Source organism: Clarias gariepinus, chromosome 1, assembly GCF_024256425.1.
Source record: "Clarias gariepinus isolate MV-2021 ecotype Netherlands chromosome 1, CGAR_prim_01v2, whole genome shotgun sequence".
Taxonomy (NCBI): Eukaryota; Metazoa; Chordata; class Actinopteri; order Siluriformes; family Clariidae; genus Clarias; species Clarias gariepinus.
The window spans coordinates 14,926,072-14,947,438 of record NC_071100.1 but is presented as its reverse complement, the minus strand read 5'-3'; the positions used below and the strand labels follow the sequence as shown (position 1 = coordinate 14,947,438).

Sequence of the window (21,367 nt, the reverse complement as noted above, 5' to 3'; positions counted from 1 at the left end):
AAAAATTTTTTTTTGCTGGAATCCTTGACAAACCAACATTTTTTGGCATAAATACTGTACATATTGGCTTGCAAAACTCAGTACGTAATAAATTGTTTGTTGTTTGGTTTCTATTTTTTAACCATAAAAAACAGGCTACTGAATAAAAATATATATATATATTAAAATCTCAAAAAGTCAACACAACAATTAGGTCCAACTCCTCAGCAGGGAAGCGTAAGTCTTTATTTAGCAACAATACAAACAAATTTGATTTCTCTTGTTTTATACCCATAATCAAGATTTTATCATACAGTTAAAAAGATTTTCTTCACAAGGCATCTAGACTGGGTGTACTGTTGAGTTATTGTTGGTCATCGGAATGTACCTGTAAAGAAAGAGTATCTAAAGTAAACACTTGTAATTCTCCCAGTCGACTCTATGTGAACCCTTTTCCCTATATAGAGGGTCCCTGTTGGAAATATCATGGAGCTTCCACAAAAGAAGCTGCAGCTAACTGGTTAATTCATTTCCCAGTTTAATAAAGAGGTCAACTGAACAAATCGAACGTTTTAAAATAAAAAAAGAAAAAGGTTTTCCATTGCATAGTTAAATAGATTTGTGCTTTTGCTGTAAAGTGTGAGTCTGAAAAACATGACATTTATGATGGAGTCATATTCATGTTCAGAGTGGAAAATCTGACTGTCATTTGGTAAATATTTTAATTCCACCCTTAAATCTTCAACAACCCAAACAAAGCATTCAAAGTCCAAATGACTTGTAACTGGTCCGTCTACAAGCCTAACACATTTATTATTATAATTTTGTTTATTTATACGTTCAAAATATTCTCAACAGCCACAAACAATTAATTTCAGAAATGATTTTATAAATACTATTTATACAAACAAAATGCCTTCTAGAATCTCACATTAAACCTAATACTGAGCTAAAGAGACCTGTTTATCTATTTAGCTGAGGATTAAGTATATAGCCCACATCTGCAAAACTAGGGTTCCGTAAATATAACAATAACACGTCATTTGTCTTTATTCACAACAGATATGCTTAGTACGCTGCTAAAACTATGAGGTAAGTTTTAGTCACCTAAAGAAGACTATGTTTGTTTCATTCAGCAAATTCAAGTCTCGACAGATAATTATCTAGATCCTATTTGTATTTACAAGGTTTCTCACTACATCTGTTGAAATTGAAACTCTACTCTAGCAATATCTACATGAATTATTTAAAGTTGAAATGCAAGTCTCTGGACAAAACAAACGTCACCTCACACACTGCATATTAAAGAATAACTGCCATTACATCCACCTCCTCATGCTTGAGTGTTTATAAGATGGTGGTAAACATTAAACCAGCATGTGGCTGTATAAGTAATTGACACTCCGCATGAACTGTAGTGAATCGTGAACATGCATGGTTTCTCTTCAGCAGTCCCTTTCTGGGCGGGTTGGGGTTAGTATATGTCAGGTAGTTGGGAGTAGTTCCTGCTCCAGTAGCCACCAGAGTAAAGCCAGTCTTGTCCTCCGTTGTGCGGGTTTGCTCCTTGGTGAAACCACCTATGAGAATGGTCCATAAAATAATGTAAGTTGGTGAGTTTTTGATAGTGATTCATGGGAATATTGCTTTCTCTATTGCGGAATATTCAATCATGCTTGAATTTAGCACTCGTACTGTAGATAAAGAGATAGAGAAGGAAAAAAAAAAACAGTGTTGCAGGTCTTTACCAAACCACTTGGTTGTGCTGCTGAACAGCAGTCACACTGTGAACTTTGTTTCACTTTGGATCTAGGCGACATTGGTGCAATGTTAACAAATTTGTTTAAATTTTAACAAAGTTCTAAACAAGATTTCCAAAGTTTGGTAAAATGTTATAAAGTTCTTGAACTCCAGTTCATTTTGCCGTACCAACTCTAGCATCATTCTCGGAAGATCTGAAACTGAAAAAGAAATTATCAAAAGTTCCCAATGTCTGGCAAAGATCCTATTGTATAACAAAGTTCCCAAACTCTGGTTACACTCACAAAGTATGGAAAAGTTTTCAAACTATAGCAAAGTTCTCAAACATCTGATCTGAATTCAAACCTGAGTAAAAAGGTCAAAGTCACCTCAAAATCCCCAAACAATAGTAAAAACTATGACAGAGCAACACAAAAACATGGTCACCAAAGACTACAACACCTAACCCTCACAGACTCTCTCATGTTTACGTTCAGTGTTTACACGACTGCTATGTTTACATGATGAAAGCCTTGTATATTGCTGTCATCCTGCTTTTGATCTCTATTCTGGTTTTGTTTATTTAATTCTACACATTGTTTATTGATTGCCTGATTTTTGTCTATTTCCTATTTATGAGTTTTTTTTGCCCTACGTTTTAGATTTGTAATTAGATTTAGATCTGCAAGTTTCGGTAAAAATAAATCGTTCCTGCTCCCATCACCCTAGCTTCATATGCGACAGTATAGTTTCACAATTAAATTCACTGAGCCACTGCTCCAGCTACACTACCTCCTCATGTGACCACCTCCCTCTCAGCATCATTCCTTATGAACCCCTCACCAACCTGGCTGGCTGCAAAGGTTCACTTTATGTCATTTGTCAAAAAGGGTTCTGGACCACAAATAACAATAATAAAAAAAATCATTAATCTGTTCACCAACAAGTTGCTAACCTAGGACAAAAAAACAGCTTTACCAGAGAGAAAGCATTCTCATAGGAACAAAGTGTTTAAAGAAGGGCTCCTCAACCTAAAGCAAGATATGGCAGCAGGTAATGATTGAAATGACATGGCAAACAAGGTTCCATATCGGCAAGGGCTTGATGAGAAATCACTTACTGAACTGTTATGATGCAATGACCAGATACCCTTGACTCATTGATTGGATGTCCAGAGATCCAGGTCCATGTAGTTCTCAGAGTACCAAGAGTATTAGCCTTATTGCATGACTAAGCAAACAAGTTACTAGTGGGAACCATGCCCCCTCGCAATCACAATTTTCCGCCATTGGAAGAATACATAAAGGAAGCCCTCGAGCAGGATTACATATGTCCATCTAACTGTCCAGCATCAGCTAAATTTTCCTTCATGGAGAGAAAAGTGGGTGGCTTATGCCCATGTATCATTTATCGCTGTTTGATAAAAAAAAATCTGTAAAGTCTATTTAGCCAGTGCATCTGTTTCTGATAGCTCTCGAACAACTATAAAAAGCCAAGATCTTCTTGAACAGTGCCTATGGTGCATATTCAATGAATAGAAGATGGCCTTGCACCACTGGCCACTTTGAATAGAGTGTAATGCCAATGAAATTTACTGCCTGCAGCAATCCATTGTCTTATTAAGGATAAGTCATAGGTACATTAGGAAATTTCGTCATTGCTCTTATCAACATCTTGATAACCTCTCCTTACGTGGCTACTCACAAATTTAATGTCAAGAAGATAATGTCTAGGCTTCTGGAACACTAACACTGTGCAAAAAGATTTTCCCTACTTAAAACGGGAGCCTCAATGGTTGGAGAGGGCCCTTCAGCCATTCAATCTACACAGATCACCAGATCAGGCCAGCTATGAGACCGACCTCCTGTCGGACATGCTCGGCCCTGTCCTTTGCTCACTTTGATTTCATCCTTCCTTATTTCCCAAGGTGATCAAAAGGGAGGCCTGGAAGACATCCAACTCCAACTCTAGTGGTAGCACTTTGGAAAAGGGTTCTGGTTCATGGTCAATGCTTTAATACCTGCAAATACCAAAGCCTTGTATTTTGCTTTGTTGTGATCTGCTCAGGTTTTCTGGTTTTGGCCCCGTACATGCTGGATCTCAATTGCTTGACTTCTGTTCTTTTTCTGTTTACATGTTGGATTGTGTGCAAGTTTTAATAAATCTCGATTGTACCTCAACCCATGTCAATGCCTGCACATGTGACAGTCTCACTCTCCAGTGGACATGACTCTGATTGTTAATTATCACACCTACACTTGTTTGAGTTTGAGAACTTAGCTATTTTAGGTTTAAATCCTGGACATTGAGAGCACACCAAACATCAAACACACTGCAGAGAAGCTCAAACCTGGGGCCGAGGGGCAGGCTTCTTAATTGAAGCAACAACAACAAAAAAAGATCATTAAGAAAAGATTATTTAAAAAAATTATGATAATAAATATGAATTAATAAATGTCATTATTATGTCACTACATTTGGATCATATCTAATTGTATTAATTGATATGATGCCTTATGATTTTAACGACCTGTAATGAATGGCCTATAGATCAGCTTACAGCAATGTTCAGGGTAAGCAATGAATCATGGATGTGATATAACAGAAGCGCAGCTCAGGGTTTATAACACAGTCTGACAAAACACTCACCGTGTCTTCCACTCGTCATTGGATTTGGAGCGGTTTTTCCGTGCCACTCTCTGTTTTTCCTCCACTCTCTTCTTCTCAGCACCGGCCAAATCTAAGAGCAAGAAATCATTTGCACTGTGCAGATTCACAGCTAGATTGCCTAGTTCCTGAGATATCGCCGTAATTATAGTGGAGTGGAGGAAGGCTTTTGTTTTGCACATCAACACACAAGCCAGTATACCCCCAGATACACAATTTAAATTAAATATTGTTGTACTTACTATGAAGTTAAACTCATTTTATATCTTACTAACAAAGCATACAGTATGAACAAACACATATTAATATTTCAGCTCTTAAAGCAGATGCCACTGTTCTTTTCCATCACGGTAACATGCAGGACAATGATTGTATACATCTTGTAGTGTACCAGTACTCAACAAAAATCATGTGTTGTGTGGGAAACATAATAATAATACTAATAAAAATGCTCTCTGGCTACTTGCTTAACTCCATCTCTTTAACATTAGCCTCCCCCTATGCATCCCTAGACATAGTTTGGCTTTCCATCTCTCCCTCTCCAAGGCGGTAATCAAACCCAGACCCTGGTGGTGGAAAGCGATAGTGCTATCCACTAAGTCACCAGGTATGTGTGCATGAGGTTTGCATGTTCTCCCCAAGCTTGGTGGGTTTCCTTTGGGTACTCTAGTTTCCTCCTACAGTCCAAAGACATGCAATTTAGGCTCAGTGGGTGTTCCCAAATTGCCCATAATTTATAAATAACAATCAGGCGTTGAGCTGCCAACCTGACCCCTTTAAGAAATTATGGATATATCTCCATGGACAGACAAATGGAAGTTTTTTGATTTGAGAAAATGCATTGTGGTCCTGGTTTTAACATATAAAGAAAACTTTTGGGATGTTTAGGACAGCTGTCAGAATATAAATGTTTAAACTGGTGTAAGAGGTTTCTTTCTGTACCAATGTCTCCGTTCTCCAAAGCACGGATGTCAGGCCGGAGGCGGCAGTCTGTAATAGGGAGATTCTCCTTCATGTCTTCCTCCAGCTCATTCAGTTGCATAGCAAATGTAGAGAAGGCATAGTACTGAACAAAAGAAACGATAGTCGAGATAAGCTAACAAGGTTTGTAAAATTGATGCTGTTGTAATTCTGTAGTTTCTCACATTTAATTTTTGTGTATACACTTATACTCTTCAACTACTATACTTTTAATAGTTTATAATCTTCAACGAAGTGATAAAAAAAAAAATATTTTTACTGAAATTATCAGCACAAAAAAAACTTAAAAAAAATAATTGTCTTTAAGGCCTTGTTCACATGGGCGTTAAGTTTTTGGATAAACGAACGCGCTCTGAACGTCCTAGACGTTTATGTTGCGTTTTGTGGTGGCGATCGATTGACTTCTACGATCGATTGACTTCTATTGCGTTCGTTTGTCTCTGTCTAACGTCAGCCTGCAGCCCAAATTGTAGTTTGTGTGTTAACCTGTGGGGGCAGTGTGTCGGGAACTGGATATGAAAGCCCGCTGCTACCGGGTTCACTCTCTGACTGCACAACGTCGGATTAAAGGAAGTCTTTTTTTGTGGTTTATGAAGAAATGAAAATTTCCGCGTAAGTTTTTCAACAATTATTTTATTTTATTTTGCCCTTTTCCGCATTTCCCTCTGTATAGCATGTAGGATCATGGGATATATCCGGTCCTCCGAAGCGTAAAATGAACGCGCAGGAAACGAACTAGAAGCGGTTTTCTTGCGTTCGTTGGGTTTTGAACGCCAAGAAAAAGCTGCATGCAACGTTTTTTTTGATGCCTTATAAACGCGCAGCCGGACAAACGCACGTCACCAAAGCCCGTGTGAACACTCTCATTGACTCCTATGTGTAGAAAACACTCGCCGCTTGATCCGCGCTTACCGGACGCTACAAACGCAAGAAAAACGCTCGATTTTAACGCCCGTGTGAACAAGGCCTAAAGTGTTTTAAATGTGACATGCATATAAAGGGTTACAAAATTTTAACTAACATGGTCCAAAATGTTTTTTAAATTAATTTAAAAAAGAATAAGGAAGAAAAACTATGAATAACATAGAACATTCAATTAAATTATTACATTGCAGTTACAAATGCAGTTCATTGAAACTGATAAAAAAATAATAAAAGAAGACAGAACATCTCTACGATACATTTTCCCAATTTCTAATTCGTACCTGAGCTGAGTTTCCAGGTCTGGGTGATATCCTCCAGATGAGTTCGCTGCCAGGGATGACCTGCACAGTCTCAGCCTCAGGAGGGGGCATCTCCTCAGCCTCCTCATCCACACTGCTCTAAAGGGGGCAAACAGAACAGGGCAGATACTGTAGTTAAGTACGGTTATCCTTATTCTAAAAAGTTTCAGCATTTAATCCTTGCAAGGTATATTTATTTGTGTTTACTGAATACACTACAGCACCCATGACACTACGAAGACATTCTAAACTCATTATACACTATTATTTATCATAATAATAAGACATTTTATTTGAATTTCTCAGTTGATCATACAATCTAAAGGTTTTATAAGGATCATCACATTCCACTATCCCTCACCTGCTTGCTTTTTTTCTCCTCTGTAGATTTCTTATCTGCCTTTTTGTGAAGGTCAAACATAGCTGGATCCACTGTGTACAGACATTCGGTCCACTTGCCGTAAATGGCGCAGATTTTCTTTTTGCTGCAGAGAATGAGCATGTTAATGTCATATGTACCTAGCAACCTTTTTCAGCAGGACGCCCTTATTAAGCCTATTCGGAGCAACAGGCATGATAAATGCCAGATTGTTTTAAGGCATGCTTTGAATAGAACATGCCCAAAAGGCTGAGTAAAAGGTTAGTAAAAGCTGCTGGGGGACATTTACTATGATTGAACTTTCATTTATAATGAGCAGCATTAACGGTTTCCACGGAATTCTGGATTGAAATCTGTCAAGTAAATAGTAGTTTGACTCAGGGATATAAAGCAGAAACAACTTAGCATTGTTTCATTCTTATTTTGCAATTGTTCTGACATCAAAGGTAAATCAAATGTACTTTGAATATTATTTTTGGTTATAATTTCTGTGATTACAGCTGATTCAGAGGAACTTGTATAGGGGATACCCCACATAACCAACTTGTTTTGTGTACAACATTTTATTTAACAGAAGACAGATGAAAAATATTAGACATAAAAAAAATGCTGTTGGACCAACATACACTATATGGACAAAAGTGTTTGTCCAAAGCTGTTAATTATTGAATTCAGGTGTTCAATCAGAAATATTAATGCTTTAGCAACTTTTTGGCAACAGTTTGGGAAAACTCATTTCAGTTCCAACATAACTGTGCACAAAGCAAGGACTATAAAGACAGGGTTTGTTTGATGAGTTGGGTGTGGAAGAACTTGACTGGCCCTAACACAGATCCTTGACCCCAACGCCATCAAACAACCTGTGGGATGACCTGGAACGGAGATTGCGAGCCAGGCCTTCTCATCCAAAATCATTGCCTGACCTCATAAATGCTCTACAAAATGAATATGCATGAATTCCCAAAGAAACACTCCAAAATCTTGTGGACAGCCTTCCAAGAAGAGTGGAAGCTGTTATAGCCGCAAAAAGGGGAACTGGCTCCATATTGAAGTGTATGTACTGTATTGAGATACAGTGTCATTGTTTGGTCAAATACTTTTGTGCATATAGTGTACTTTAGGACATATTAAATATTAAAATGATCAACTCCAACATGAAGTGGAGTTACTATTACATACTGCTATACACAGTTTATTCTTTCCATTTGACGTACTAGAATGAACAGAAAACACAGCTAAAAACACAAATACCTTTTGTCAAGTATGAAACCTTCCACTTTGTGTAGCTCTTTGCCGAAGAGGCCACAGGACTTGAATGTCAAACTGCATCTTTCGCCAGTTCTGTCGAACAGCAAACAATACACTGTGCTTTTAGAACCAAGAAGGTTTTAAAAAAAAACATCTTGGTTCTTTGTTAAACCCCAGGAGGTTTGATAATAATTATACCAATATAACAAGAATTAAAAATTTAAAAAAAAAAAAAAAAAAGGGTGTCTGCTTATTCTAATAACACTGACGAGAATGTAATTATTGCGAGTCATTTCTGAAATGAGTTTCTGTAACCTTACTTGCCCTTACTTATGGTTAATAACCTCCACGTTGCCGTATTGTTCAATCCACAGCTGACCCACAATGATGTTATGGACGCAGCATGTAGGATTGGTCCAGGTGTAGGCTTCCTTATGTCTGGGCAAAGAAGAACATTCATTATTATTGATTTATTTTTATTATTATTCATGTGTATATCGAATACACCAATTATAAGCAAAGCAATCAGGCAGGAATCCATGGAAGCCTTAAGGAACCAATAAAGCTGTAATGTACTGTAACATCTTTAAATGTTTTGAAGGTATAATCATTGCAATTCATGCTTGCATTTATCTAATTATCCATTTGGTAGATGCTTTATATCAAGGCTTGTCAATTCCAGTCCTGGAAGGCCAGTGTCCAACACACTTTGATGATTCTTCTGCTCCAGTACAGTTGATTCACCTAAACTCCTAATTACCAGGTCCAGTATATGTGTACATTACAAACTATGCTTGACACAGGTCCTCCAGGTCTGGATTTGAACATCCCTGCTTTATATCTAGTGCAAGCAGAAACCAATTATCCAGTGACACTTCCAATCATCCAAAAATAACCCAGCCATAGTGTAGATAAAAATCAGTTCAACTCACTTGGGCAGCTCCAGTGTAATGATTCCACGCGGCTCAGCCTCCACACTCTTTCCCCAGAACTTGAGTTTAGGGTAGATAGAGCCGTGGAAAAGGAAGTCATCATTGAGTCCTTCAGCGTGGAATGCACTAACAGGTGGGTGGTGGCTCACCTGCTCAGACATCCATCTAAAGCCCAGATCCTCTCTGGTAAAACAGAGTAATGAACCTATTCAGTTACAATAATGTGAAATTTAGATTTAGATACTATGTATGTATGTATATATGGCGCGACCGCAGGACTGGCTCCCATCTGTAAACTTGTGCAAAACTTATTTTCTTTGCCCTGGAATCAAGATTATTTTTTTTTTTAAGTTCGCAATCCAGGGGCAGACACACTAATTCAAAGTTCTCCCTTGTAAAATCTCCCTAGTGCTATTGTTTTTTTTTTTTTTTTATCTCCTTTGATGGCCACTGGCATCATGATACTGCCAAGTTTTAATGACTGGCTCCATTCTGTTCTCACCAAAGATGACACCAGCTGGGACACAAACTGCAGCACTAAGTTTCACAGGGTACAGGGAATGCTAGACTTTCACTCCAGGGAACACATTAGGTGGATATTATTAAGCTTGCCAATCAGATTCAGCCAGGCCACCATGAGAGGTATCGGTATCTTTTTTTCTACACGCCGACTGACCATGGGTAGTATCAGTGTCTGTGTCTGTTGAAGATGCTCAGACTAGTAACATTAGATGGAGCAGTGAGCTTGCTAAAAGTGTGGGCATTCCAGGAATAGGTTAGGACCACCAAACACTAGTGACCTGAACACCTCCTTGTATTGAAACAAGCTCGAGTTTTTGCCAGTTCTCAGACACGAGTACTTGCTGGTCCTCTCAGATAATGCTCTGATGGTCTTTAGGTTTTCCAATGACTGGTGTCAATAAGAGTGCAAAATTTGCTGGGACTATGCAATGGTTTAGGATATGAACCATACCGTAGAGTGAAGCCTGCACTAGATGGCAGCCCAGATCTTGAAGAGGTTGGACAAGACTAAGGTGCACATTTTCATCAGTGACAAGTCAACACATTGACTTGCCAATTGTGGTTCTTCATGACAGACATGGATACACTTCTAGTACTGGCTTTCCTTTTCCATTACTATCCTCACCACTCATTATAAAGTAATTTACTTCTGATATCAAGATTCAAATATGCTATAAAGTCATTCTTGGCAGTTTGCTTCCAAGTTGATTTGGCAGCCTCAGTCATGTCACCTGTGTTGTCTGGTTTCTTGGAGTGAACTGCCAGCTGCCAGTGAACTGTTAGAACAGACAGCCCTCTAGTAATCCAGTAAGCACTTTTGAATAAGTAACATTTGTTCTCAGAATAAGGTTCATCTTATTAGTTTCTCCCAGGAGTGCTAAACATTGGAAACTCCCTACCTGCCCAAATGGTATATGATGCAGGGATTGCAGTGCACTACAGCACCATGGATTGAATAAAGTCGGTAAAGTCTCTCATTCCTATCACACTCATTTAGAAGAAGGAGAGACCTTTTCATTACCTGTACATATGTCTCCTCTGCATTAAGTTGACTTGAAGTTAAAGCTTTAAAGAATACCTTCTTGCTTCTGATCATTGCAATGAGATCTCCAAGAGATTTGGGGAGCTTTGGTATTAAGCTTGCCTTTTATCATTGTGACCAATTACAGGTTTTTGCCAAAAAATATATCACCATCATGAATCAACATGACCTTGTAGCATTCAGTGTGGGCGAGCCTTCAGAATGTTCCATGCTCAATCTTGCTCTGCCTTATGGTGGAATCATGCAATTCTCAGGCCAGCTGTTTATCCACCATAGGGGTAAAAGTCAGGGGACTGCATTGTCCAAATAGAGGCGATGATGTCCATCACTGTGTGGTCTATACAGTATATGGTCCAGGTATCCAAATCGTACTGTGTAATGAAGATCTTTGAGATGTTAGACTCCAGGAAGTCTGTACAGTTTCTTTACATTGTAAGTATTCTGGGAGCTGTGGTCTTCTCTGAGCACCCTTTAAGACAGTACTAACTTGAATCCTGATTAGGACCAGTCTTGATTATTCCAATCATGAAGTTCAAAGAATTAAATGCATCTCGTCATCTTAATGCATTCCAAGTCAGTAATGATACAGATTACTACCTCGGCAGCACTCACCTGATTAGCTCATATGTTTCTCCCAGCAGTGGGTTAAAGGGCTTTCCGGTCCTCTCCCACTGTGATGCAACAGCAGAGACAGCAAATGCAGCCACACACTGTTCAACACAAAGATACATGACTGCAACCTTTTTATTACATAAGTCAACTCAGAACCGGGTCTGAATATTTAAAGACTGGATTCTTTTTCCATTCACAGAAACAAGGTTTTACAGAACTGCAGATGCTCAGCATCATTGTGCACCCTTCATGAAATTTTCACAAAGTTCTAGTACGATGTCATATTACACCATTCATTGTGTTTTCAAATACAATGGCCATCCAATTCAGGGGATTACATACAGTGGACGAGTGTTTTCAACATGATGTTTTTAGAGTGTATACAGTATGTGATTACCACAAATAAAGTAAGCTGTTATTTGATGTCCAGTGGTTAAAGCTGATGATGTCACATCCACATACTGTATATATAAGCCTTCCTTGCATCACTCCTTTACCTTTGTCTTTTCCATCTCTAATGACAAAAAACAAAACACTACCCTATTAATAATAATAATAATAATAATAATAATAATAATAATATTAAAAAATAAGTTAAGTTCCTGGACAGACATTTTTATTTAAAAGAAATAGTTTAAACAAGCAACATTTCTCCTTCACTTTTTAAATTCCTATCTGTCTTAATCACACATTTGGCACAAATATCTTGTATTTTGGTCACCGAAACAAAAATGTCTTCAGGGACAGGTTTGGAGTTACTCAAGTTTTAGATAAGCAATAAAACATTTAGTGCTGTGCAAGTCAAACGCCTAGTCTTTGAATATCGACATATAATCTGTCACCAACTTGCAAAAGAGACGCATCTGTCTATAGGAATGGTACACACAACATTCACCAACACCACTTGAGCATTATAGGAACTCAGCTGGGGGTTATTTCCATATCCTCACACCATTTCCACATGTTTTGGTCATTAACGGAGTTCCTGGGAGGCCAGCGTTTCAGATGTGAAGCTGGTACTCTAAGCATAGCTCTTGCGTACTGAGAGAACTTTCGACTTTGATGATATTTAAGCACAGGTGAAACACTTAGATGAGTGCATTAGTGTAGTAGGGGATTATATAGAGAAATAAAGGGAGTTTGTACTCTCATTGCTGTGTTCTGTTATTCTGCACAATCAAAAGTCCCGGTTTGACTTGAACGCCCCTCATATACTGTAAATAGTCATTCCTTTCTATCCTTCTTCCTTTCTCTTCTAAAATAGTTAGACAAAGTAAAACCTCCACAGTATTCAATATCATCTCTTACTCACTCTTACTCAGTCTCTATACAGTACTGCTTATCCAGTACAGGGTCATAGGACGCCTGCAACAGACTGGGGGCACAACCTAACCCATCTCAGGGCACAAGCACACACACACACTTACTATTGTCTAATCAGTTTATAATCAGGCATAGGTTATCTCCAGATGTCCTAACAATGTGTTTAAAACCAGTGCATTAATGTAAACCTGTGATTGATGAGATTTGCAGCTGGAAAAAAATGTCGGAATTTCTGAATAAACCTTTTCAAGAAGCAGTTTAAAGATAAGAAACTATAGATAGATGCTGTTACCTTCATCCTCTGGATGGAGTCTGTGGAGGCGTTGGCTTGGTGGATGAGATACGTGTGCTCCATATATTCAGTGAGACGCTGCAGGAAACTCAAAGGCTCGTTAAAGATGACCGGCATGGCGATTTTAGAAAGTTCCTGCAAGAAAGGGTATATCAGCAATGACTCACACACACACACACACACACACACACACACACCTATATATATATATATATATATATATATATATATATATATATATATTTACACAAATAAATCTCACACAAAGGAAACACACTGACATAGGACAAAATGATTTAAATTTAGTCTTCAGCCTTGGATCCAACCTGATGTGTTAATAAAGAATAACAAATATAAGCGGAGCGCTGCAGCCTGCCCTCAGAGAGATTGAAAGACATCAGACAGCCCACCAGATCTGACTCACGTCTCTGCTTATAAATCAGAAAAATGCACCCAATTATCAAACCTCCACACTAACCACAGAACTTCAGTTGTTTAATTATATCTTACTTCTTTTAGAGCAAGTAAAACCTACAGTAACTATTTAACACACTGTTTAATGTTCCATAATACAGTACATGCACATCATACAGTTTTGCATATCTGTGCAGTTAACAAAAATAAAACAGTCTGTATGAGTTCAATAAGTACAACACCTCCTTTATATATATATATATATATATATATATATATATATATATATAGTTTGTGTACAAAAAGATTCATGCCATGAAATACTGATTGCTACAGTACATAAACTCATTCCACTCTATTACTATTCTCTTTTCTCCATGACACTTCATAGCTATTAATATCAAGCGTCCAAGTACTGCACGTAACGATTTATTTCTAAGAACTGGCGTCGCAGATGAAACTGTGATTGGTTTTTATATTTTATGATGCAATAACACTTGCCCCTTTGCATCAAATACGTAATAAGTCTGATGATTTTTAGCTCCTGTTTCTTAAAAGAACACAAAACCCCCATTAAATCAATCATCTTTTAAAAAAAAATCGATCATAAATCATGAACTATGTGGCCAAAAGTTTTTGGACACACATACAGTACACTATTTTTCTCCAAACTGTTGGAAGAATTGCTTTGCTACGTATAAATTAGCATTATCCCTTCCCTCCACTGGAACAAAGAGACCCAAACATGTTTCAGCATGACAGTTACTGCCGTCTATCCGTACTTCTAGGAACATCTGAAGTCCGAAAGGAATCATAGAGTTCGATGGTGATTATTTATTTATTTATTTATTTATTTTCACATGCTACGGACAATTTGGGAACGTCAATCAGCCTAACCTACATGTCTTTAGACTGTTGGTGGAAATCCAGAGGAAACCCACCATGCACAGGGAGAACATGCCATCTCCATGCACAAAGACCCCCTAGTAGACACAGGAGGGTACCTGGAGGGTATACCCAATAAGCCACCAATCGCCCCTGTGTACAAAGTGACCCTCTGGTAGACACAGTTTGTTAAAGTTGAAGTAGAGGAACTCCATTGAGTGCTGACCTCTACCCCACTGAACAGCTTCGTGATCTCACTAATGCTCTCGGAGCTGAATGAACATAAATCCCCTCAGCCACGCTCCAGAATTTAGTGGAATGCCGTCTCGGAAGACTTAAAGCTTATTATAACAACAAAGCAGAATAAATCTTGTAAACTAAAACTGATCTTCTCTATGACCCATAACAGCCCGACGGCAGCGCGGCGAATAGAAAGATGGTGGTTGATGTGCATGCAATCTTTTCTAATCAGATTTGTCTCTCTGGTCTATTTGTCTCTCTGGTCTATATACTACAGTAGTGAAGATGACCGGTTCTGTCAGCATGACATGAGCCGGAGCCGCTTTTATTACAATAGATCACTCAGTGCTGGAGAAATCTCCGGAGAACTCTCTCTCTCTCACACACACACACACACTCACATCACACACGACTATAGTAAAGGATTAGGCAGGTGCATTTATACACCGAGGGGCCTCTCTGTAGTGCTAATAATTACACTGGGGAATATCATACTAGAGCCTTTCGAGGTTCGTGTTTACTTTCGAATGTAGTGTGAGTGTGAGTATAAAGCGGCTGTACGCATTATTGTAAAGCCGTCAGGGTCACGCTGCATTTATTCTCCGTAAGCTAATTCAATTTTTAATCAGTACACAGCCTACCGGTGGAGAGTGTCAGGGAGCATTGTGACAAAACTATATAAATAAGTAAGTAAACAATTAAGTCATAAATAAGTTAGGTGTATGTAAAGAATAAAACACAACAGGGTGTGTTGGAAACTCTATCTCACAGCACAACGCAACCCTGATTGTCTTCGTACTGTATAAGAGGGTTCCACTGTGTTAAAGTTTGGCAAAAATCAGGCTGCAGTTACATTTATTCTTATGGAATGTATATCACTTTATCACATTATAGCAGATAAAACTATTTCACCATCTGTTTTTAGCATTTCTCGGTGCTACGCTGAACCCAACATTTGAAAATAATGAGATTTTTCACACTCCATTGATTTTACGCAATTATCATTTTTCAAAATAGTTTAAGGCTGTTGTTTATCAGTGAAGATTCGATTCCCATAACAATGTAACTGTTCCGTAAGCATAAAAATAAGTAAATAAATAATTATATAAGTACTTAAAAAACATGCCCAAGCAAGTGTGTTGTGGTGTTTATGAATCTGGTGATTAAAACTGCACTCACCATCCCAATACATTTCTTGAGGATGCTCCAGATGCTCACGTCATTTCTGGAAAACATCGGAGCAGGAAGCGATGTTCTGTTTGAAGCAGGACAAAACAATGGATTCTTTAATATGGTTTAAGCAAAAGCAAAAAAAAAGTTCGCTTAAGATATGTTCAGAAAGAAAAGAAAAGAAATGTTCAAACTTTCATTTTAACAGTTTTTATTGACTTTATGGAATTTAACCTCAAATGCATTTATTTAGCTATGAGAAAAAACAAAAATAAGCAAAAGTAGAATTTTCCTTCCCTGATTAATTATGCGGCTTATTTAACCCCAAACAAGCATTTGAAACCTTGGATTTCTAAGACGAGCTTTTTTTTTTTTAAATGATTTTTTTACTTTTGTGATTATTTTAGATTTTTTTTTTAAATTGTTGTAAATTTTTATGTAGCAAGGTCAGTGAAGACACACACAAAGTTAAAGTCACATTCAGTCAAACTCACAAATATTTTTGATTTGCCTTGAGGTCGTGATACTCGCAAGTAGTTACCAAGTGTGGTTTTTGTGAGTACAGTATAAAATAGACGTTTAACTTAAAAAAAAGTGAAGGTAAACAAAGGAATAAAATAGAAATTTTCTTTAAAAATGTTTAAAGATTATATGTAAAGTAAATTACCGAAAGAAATTACTGATTTAATTCTGTTTAAAATTTAATTTAGCTTGAACTTCAGTTTTGCATCAGATTAAAATTTAGGGTCTAATATTTAATGTGCAATATCACAAGTGTTAGAAATTACGTTAGAAATTATTAATCCAGTTCCCAAGTTCAGTCCTGTCATTATGTTTATTATACAGTAGGAGCTCTGACCTAAGACTGACCTTTGATACAACATGCTGACACTGGAGACTCCTTTCAAAAAAACTTAGTAAACCTACTGTAAAGCCATATAGAGACTTTAACGCATTTTAAAACCTCAAGTTATACAAATAATATAATTTCTTAATGGTACTGTAGAACTTTAAGGCCATTATACTTTAGATCTGCATTAATGTATAATAATTGCTTAAAAGACAATTAAAAACGCAATCATGTAATCAGTTAAAACTGCATTATTAGATACATTTATACAGAAGGTTTGAGATATTAATACATACTTCACTTTGTGAAGTTACAGTACAGTCTGGTACACTTTCTCAATGCAGAGATTCTGTTTAAAACTCTGAAATGCTGAAGTATGTATAAAAGTGTCCTTGCTTTTGTACGATTTCTTGGCAGATTTGGATTCTCATCTGCTCTGTGATGAAATATTGCATTGAAACGATTTGATGTTTATCTGGAGAATGTTCTGGGAATGGAAACATTAAGATTCTAAGGGATGTCAAAACTGCAGTGCAAATATTGCAAAAAATCCCAGAACAAAAACGTACTTACAATTAAATTTTTTTTTTTTTTTTTTTTTACGCTATAGCTATTAAAATTGGTACTGGGCCTAAAATGAACACCAGCCCACCTTCCAAGTACAGGAAAAACATCACTATTTCAATGTAGTACATTGTAATATAATGATACTTAGATAATGTACTGTAAAAAAAAAAAGTGCGTTGTGTACAGTAGCTGATGTTTGTGAATTTGATCATTAGTAACATTGAACCTCCGACAGCTCTGAGCATAAATCCAGAGTAAATCCAGTGATGGGTTGATAAAAGAGCTGTATCAGGAAGCAGATCTAGTGCTGTGGAAACAGTTACCTGACACCGAGCCTAAGGATCACCTTGCGACTGCTGCTGATCCATCCTCATGCAAAAACCATGAAGTTTTAGCCAGGCTGGTGTGTGTATGCAGCAAATGCATGTACGTAAATGTAAAAAAACAAAAAAAACAAAAAAAAAAACATACACAGTAGATGCCTGAGGAATGACTATTTGTAGTGGTTAAAAAAATAAATACTGTATTCAGTGCAAACAAAAACCCAATGCTGCCTTCTAACGTATGAGTAACTGCACTCCTTATTCACGCGTCACACACAAACCTTAATCCTTTTAATTCCTTTGAGCTTTCCAGACTCACCTGTGTTTCTTCACGCCATTATGGTGGGTCTTGTCTCCATGGTTCTCCTCCCCAGACATGCTGGCAGGAGCGTGAGCTTTCTTTTGCGTGTAGATGAGCCGATCAGCAGCGTCGGCTAAATCGGAGAACGCTCACACGACGACCTCTCAAACTGCTGTCCCACTCTGACTCTGCAGAATGGACAGGAAAGGTGGACAGACAGAGACACACACACACACACACACATACAGCTGTGTCAGTAACGTAGTTACTGCACACCGGGTCACATGTAACCCTTTGGTCCCTCCTCACTCGCTCCCTATTTCCCTTATTCCCTCCCTCCCTCCGTCTGCTCCTCTGGTGCACCTGAGAAGCCCCACCTCAGGGATCTGGTTCCAACAGAGACGGCAGCCAGGCAGCTCGCCTCGTCCACGAGTTCGCAGGAACTAAAATGAATCAAGCCGCACTAATACAGTATGTGCCATGATGTATTATTTGTTGAAGTTATGGACTGCATAGAGCTTTGCAATACTAAATTATGACAGAGCGAAAAAACTACCTGTTGGGTTATTGAGGTTTGGGTAAACCCTATATTTAAGGTTCCAATCAAATGAGAACATAGTGATTAAAACACAATGATAAATAGGATATCTTTAAAGAATACACAACCCTGTTATACAATTTAAATAAATAAATAAATAAATAAATAAATAAATCACTGCCTATGGTTCAAGGACCCCACTTTGAAGGTTTTTTAAGTTTGTCCCTATAAACTTAAACTTATATAAACTTTATGAACTTAGGATTGTTGAACTACAATCCTACAAACAGTAAATTTCCCTTAGTGTTTATTTTTTTCATGCATATTAATTATTATTATTATTATTATTATTATTATTATTATTATTATTATTATTTCCCTCTAAACAACCTTCCTCGTCCACATCTCTGGTGTCGAATAGTTAAAAGGAAGAATTAAACTTGGTTGTTTAAGATAGCTATTCATTCTATTACTCTTGCTATTTTTAAGAACTGCTCACTTTCCACTATTGGTCACTGGTGGCTCAGGGGTAGGTGTCTCTCCTGCAATATGGAAGGCCCGGGTTCAATTCCCAGTCAGTGCCCAAACCCCAATCGCTGGATGCAGCCCTGATAAAATGGGAAGCCCTGATAAAATGGGAGGGTTGCATCATCCGCGGAAAACCTGCGCCAAGCCTGTATGTGCAGATAGGCTGCTGTGGCGACCCCCTGCCGGGAGCAGCCGAAAGACCAACAACTTTCCACCGTCTTCTCTTTTCTAAGAAAAAGTTATGGAGATTAAAACTTTTCACACTGAGCCTGAGGTCATTTGCATCGCAAGCTCTGTGAGTCGCGTCAGAACATCACACAAAACCATAACTCATAACAGCCTGAAGGGGAAAAAAAAAACTTCTCTACTAAGATAAAACAATATGTCGATGCTACAGACTCTGCAATCAGATGTAACAAATAAAAAGGTTGTCTTTAGTAGTCTGGTAGAATGAGGCATTTTTCTGGCCTCAAACTTCTTATAGGCATCTTATAGATAATAGTCTAACTGGTTTCCAGTGAGGAAACACACTGAGGTTATCATTTTAAAAGGTTATTTTGGAGTTCTTGATAAAACAGGTAGCATCTAGGAAATAAGTCTAATTGTGTGTGTTTGCTGTTAAACTACATGAAAATGTCAGCAGTTCAAAAAAACTGTCAGTTTTTATAAACTGAGTAGTTCTTGATGACGTTTAATTATCATTATTATTGTTATATTGTTATCTGTAGAAATCGGTCCAGGGTGGATTATAAGACTAGAACCCATTTTCAGCCTTAGGAGCTCCACTAATTGGCCTATGTGTATATTTCTCATACATTCTGTGCACAGTACGGTGAAAAAGTCTGGAGTCACTTTTCATTCCTTTACAGTTTGCTTCCAAAGAGACAGAAATTCTTGTATTTTTAATGTAGTTTTGAGGAAATAGTTCTCTAGGGTCCCTGAAGGACATTTTGAGTCATGTTTTTTTGTTTGTTAAGCCACACAGTGACCTAAAGTATCTTGAATCATGTAAGAATAAAATGACAGATGATCAGGGCGGTGATTAGTATACTGGTGATGCTGAGTGGTCGGAACAGACGAGAGGGGAAATAAGGTTGCTGCTCAGGTTTTTACATAAACAACCAATTTTTAAATTGTGTCTTTAGGCATTTTTGCAGGCTGTTGCAGTAAAACATTTGATCGCATTTCTTTTATTTAATTTACATAATTTAATTGTATTTAATTTAATTTATTATGAAGAAATAAGGGGTGGTGCAAGACTTTTGCAGAGCACTGTTCATGTCTGGCCACAAGCTTTTGAATCATACATATCCTAGACCTACCCCTCCTATTTCCATGTATATACAGCACTGTACCTTCGGTAGGCATTATTATAGTTTTATAAGATATAAATCACAACACTGAAAAAAAAGTCAAAGCATTCCTTTTTTTATTATATTGAATAAAAAGTACATTTTGCATGTTTTCAGTTGTCACAGCCTCTTTCTGTAAAAGTGGGTGATTTCTGGTTGCTCATTGTCAATACATATCAGTTTTTCTTGAAAATGTTGAATGCATACATGCATTTATGGGACATTCCAGAATTACAGGACAATTTAGGCACCAGGACATAAAAAAAAAAAATTCAAGTAATAAACTATAAAATAATTTGATATATCCAGCTCAAACATCAAAGGTACACTTTTTATGGGTTATTTTATTTGTTGTGTGCTCTGCTTGGCACAACCCATTACAAATACTCAGGAACTTGAAAAAAGTATATTTAAAAAATATTGCCTAATAAATCTTTTCCCCTTAAGAAATGAAAGTCACATTTACATTGAATTCTTATTTAATTTTAGATAAGAGTTGCCTTATATAAGCAACTTTTTTAATCTACCTTTTTCTACATTTTGGCAATGAGACGTTTATTTTCACAGATTTCAGATATTTATGTAACTTATTTAAAAGTATCTCACACCCTACTCCATTTGATGTCAACTTTTTTTGTGTGTGTGTGTCGTGCTGTTGTGTCTTGTCATTCGTTTTTTGTTCTGGAAGCTCTGTCACTAAAACAAATTTCTTGTACATGCAAGCGTACTTGACAATAAAACTCTTTCTGATTCTTTTTTTTTTTTTACTTATTTAGGAATCGATTTATTGACAGGATCGTTCATGTGCTCTTTGTCCATAGTGTCCCACTGAAGGTAGGAGACATGATTGGTGGCTCTATGTTGTGGATATATAGGTATCATTGATGCATTTGTCACATGCCCCATACATTTGCTTGCTTGTAGTGTCACATGTGATGGCATGTGTCAGGCTCTTCAAACTGGATGTGTCAATAATGTTCAAGCTTTTTGTCAATAAAGTAACAGGGTTGCAAAAACAGGGTTGTAAATCAATGCTGGAATAAATGCTAGCTGTGGAACGTAGCATTACTGTCAAGGACAAACTTAGTTCTGCTCATGGATTATTAGAAAATTTATAGTTGGAACTGAAAATGTTCTCCAATTCTGGAATGTCTCCTATAAGTGATGTATGGAATTGCTTATAAATCATTTACCTACAATGATATGCGAAAAATATTTGCCATCTGAAATATGTAAATTCTTTGAAAGTAGAAAGAAATTCT

The 21,367-nt window shown here is 37.4% G+C and overlaps 1 protein-coding gene across 1 annotated transcript; it reads right to left on the bottom strand.

Annotated features, from left to right (window-relative positions):
- Positions 1 to 194: 194 nt before the first annotated feature.
- LOC128522540 (oxysterol-binding protein-related protein 1) lies at positions 195 to 17,876 on the bottom strand. The gene is made up of 12 exons (XM_053495614.1): positions 17,706 to 17,876; positions 15,656 to 15,731; positions 12,938 to 13,072; positions 11,323 to 11,420; positions 9,147 to 9,329; positions 8,545 to 8,652; positions 8,218 to 8,307; positions 6,949 to 7,072; positions 6,570 to 6,686; positions 5,326 to 5,449; positions 4,366 to 4,456; positions 195 to 1,556 (listed from the first exon to the last, which is right to left on the bottom strand). Exons 1-12 carry the CDS (start codon positions 17,762 to 17,764, stop codon positions 1,454 to 1,456), a joined length of 1,308 nt encoding a protein of 435 aa, XP_053351589.1. The 5' UTR covers positions 17,765 to 17,876; the 3' UTR covers positions 195 to 1,453.
- Positions 17,877 to 21,367: the final 3,491 nt, after the last annotated feature.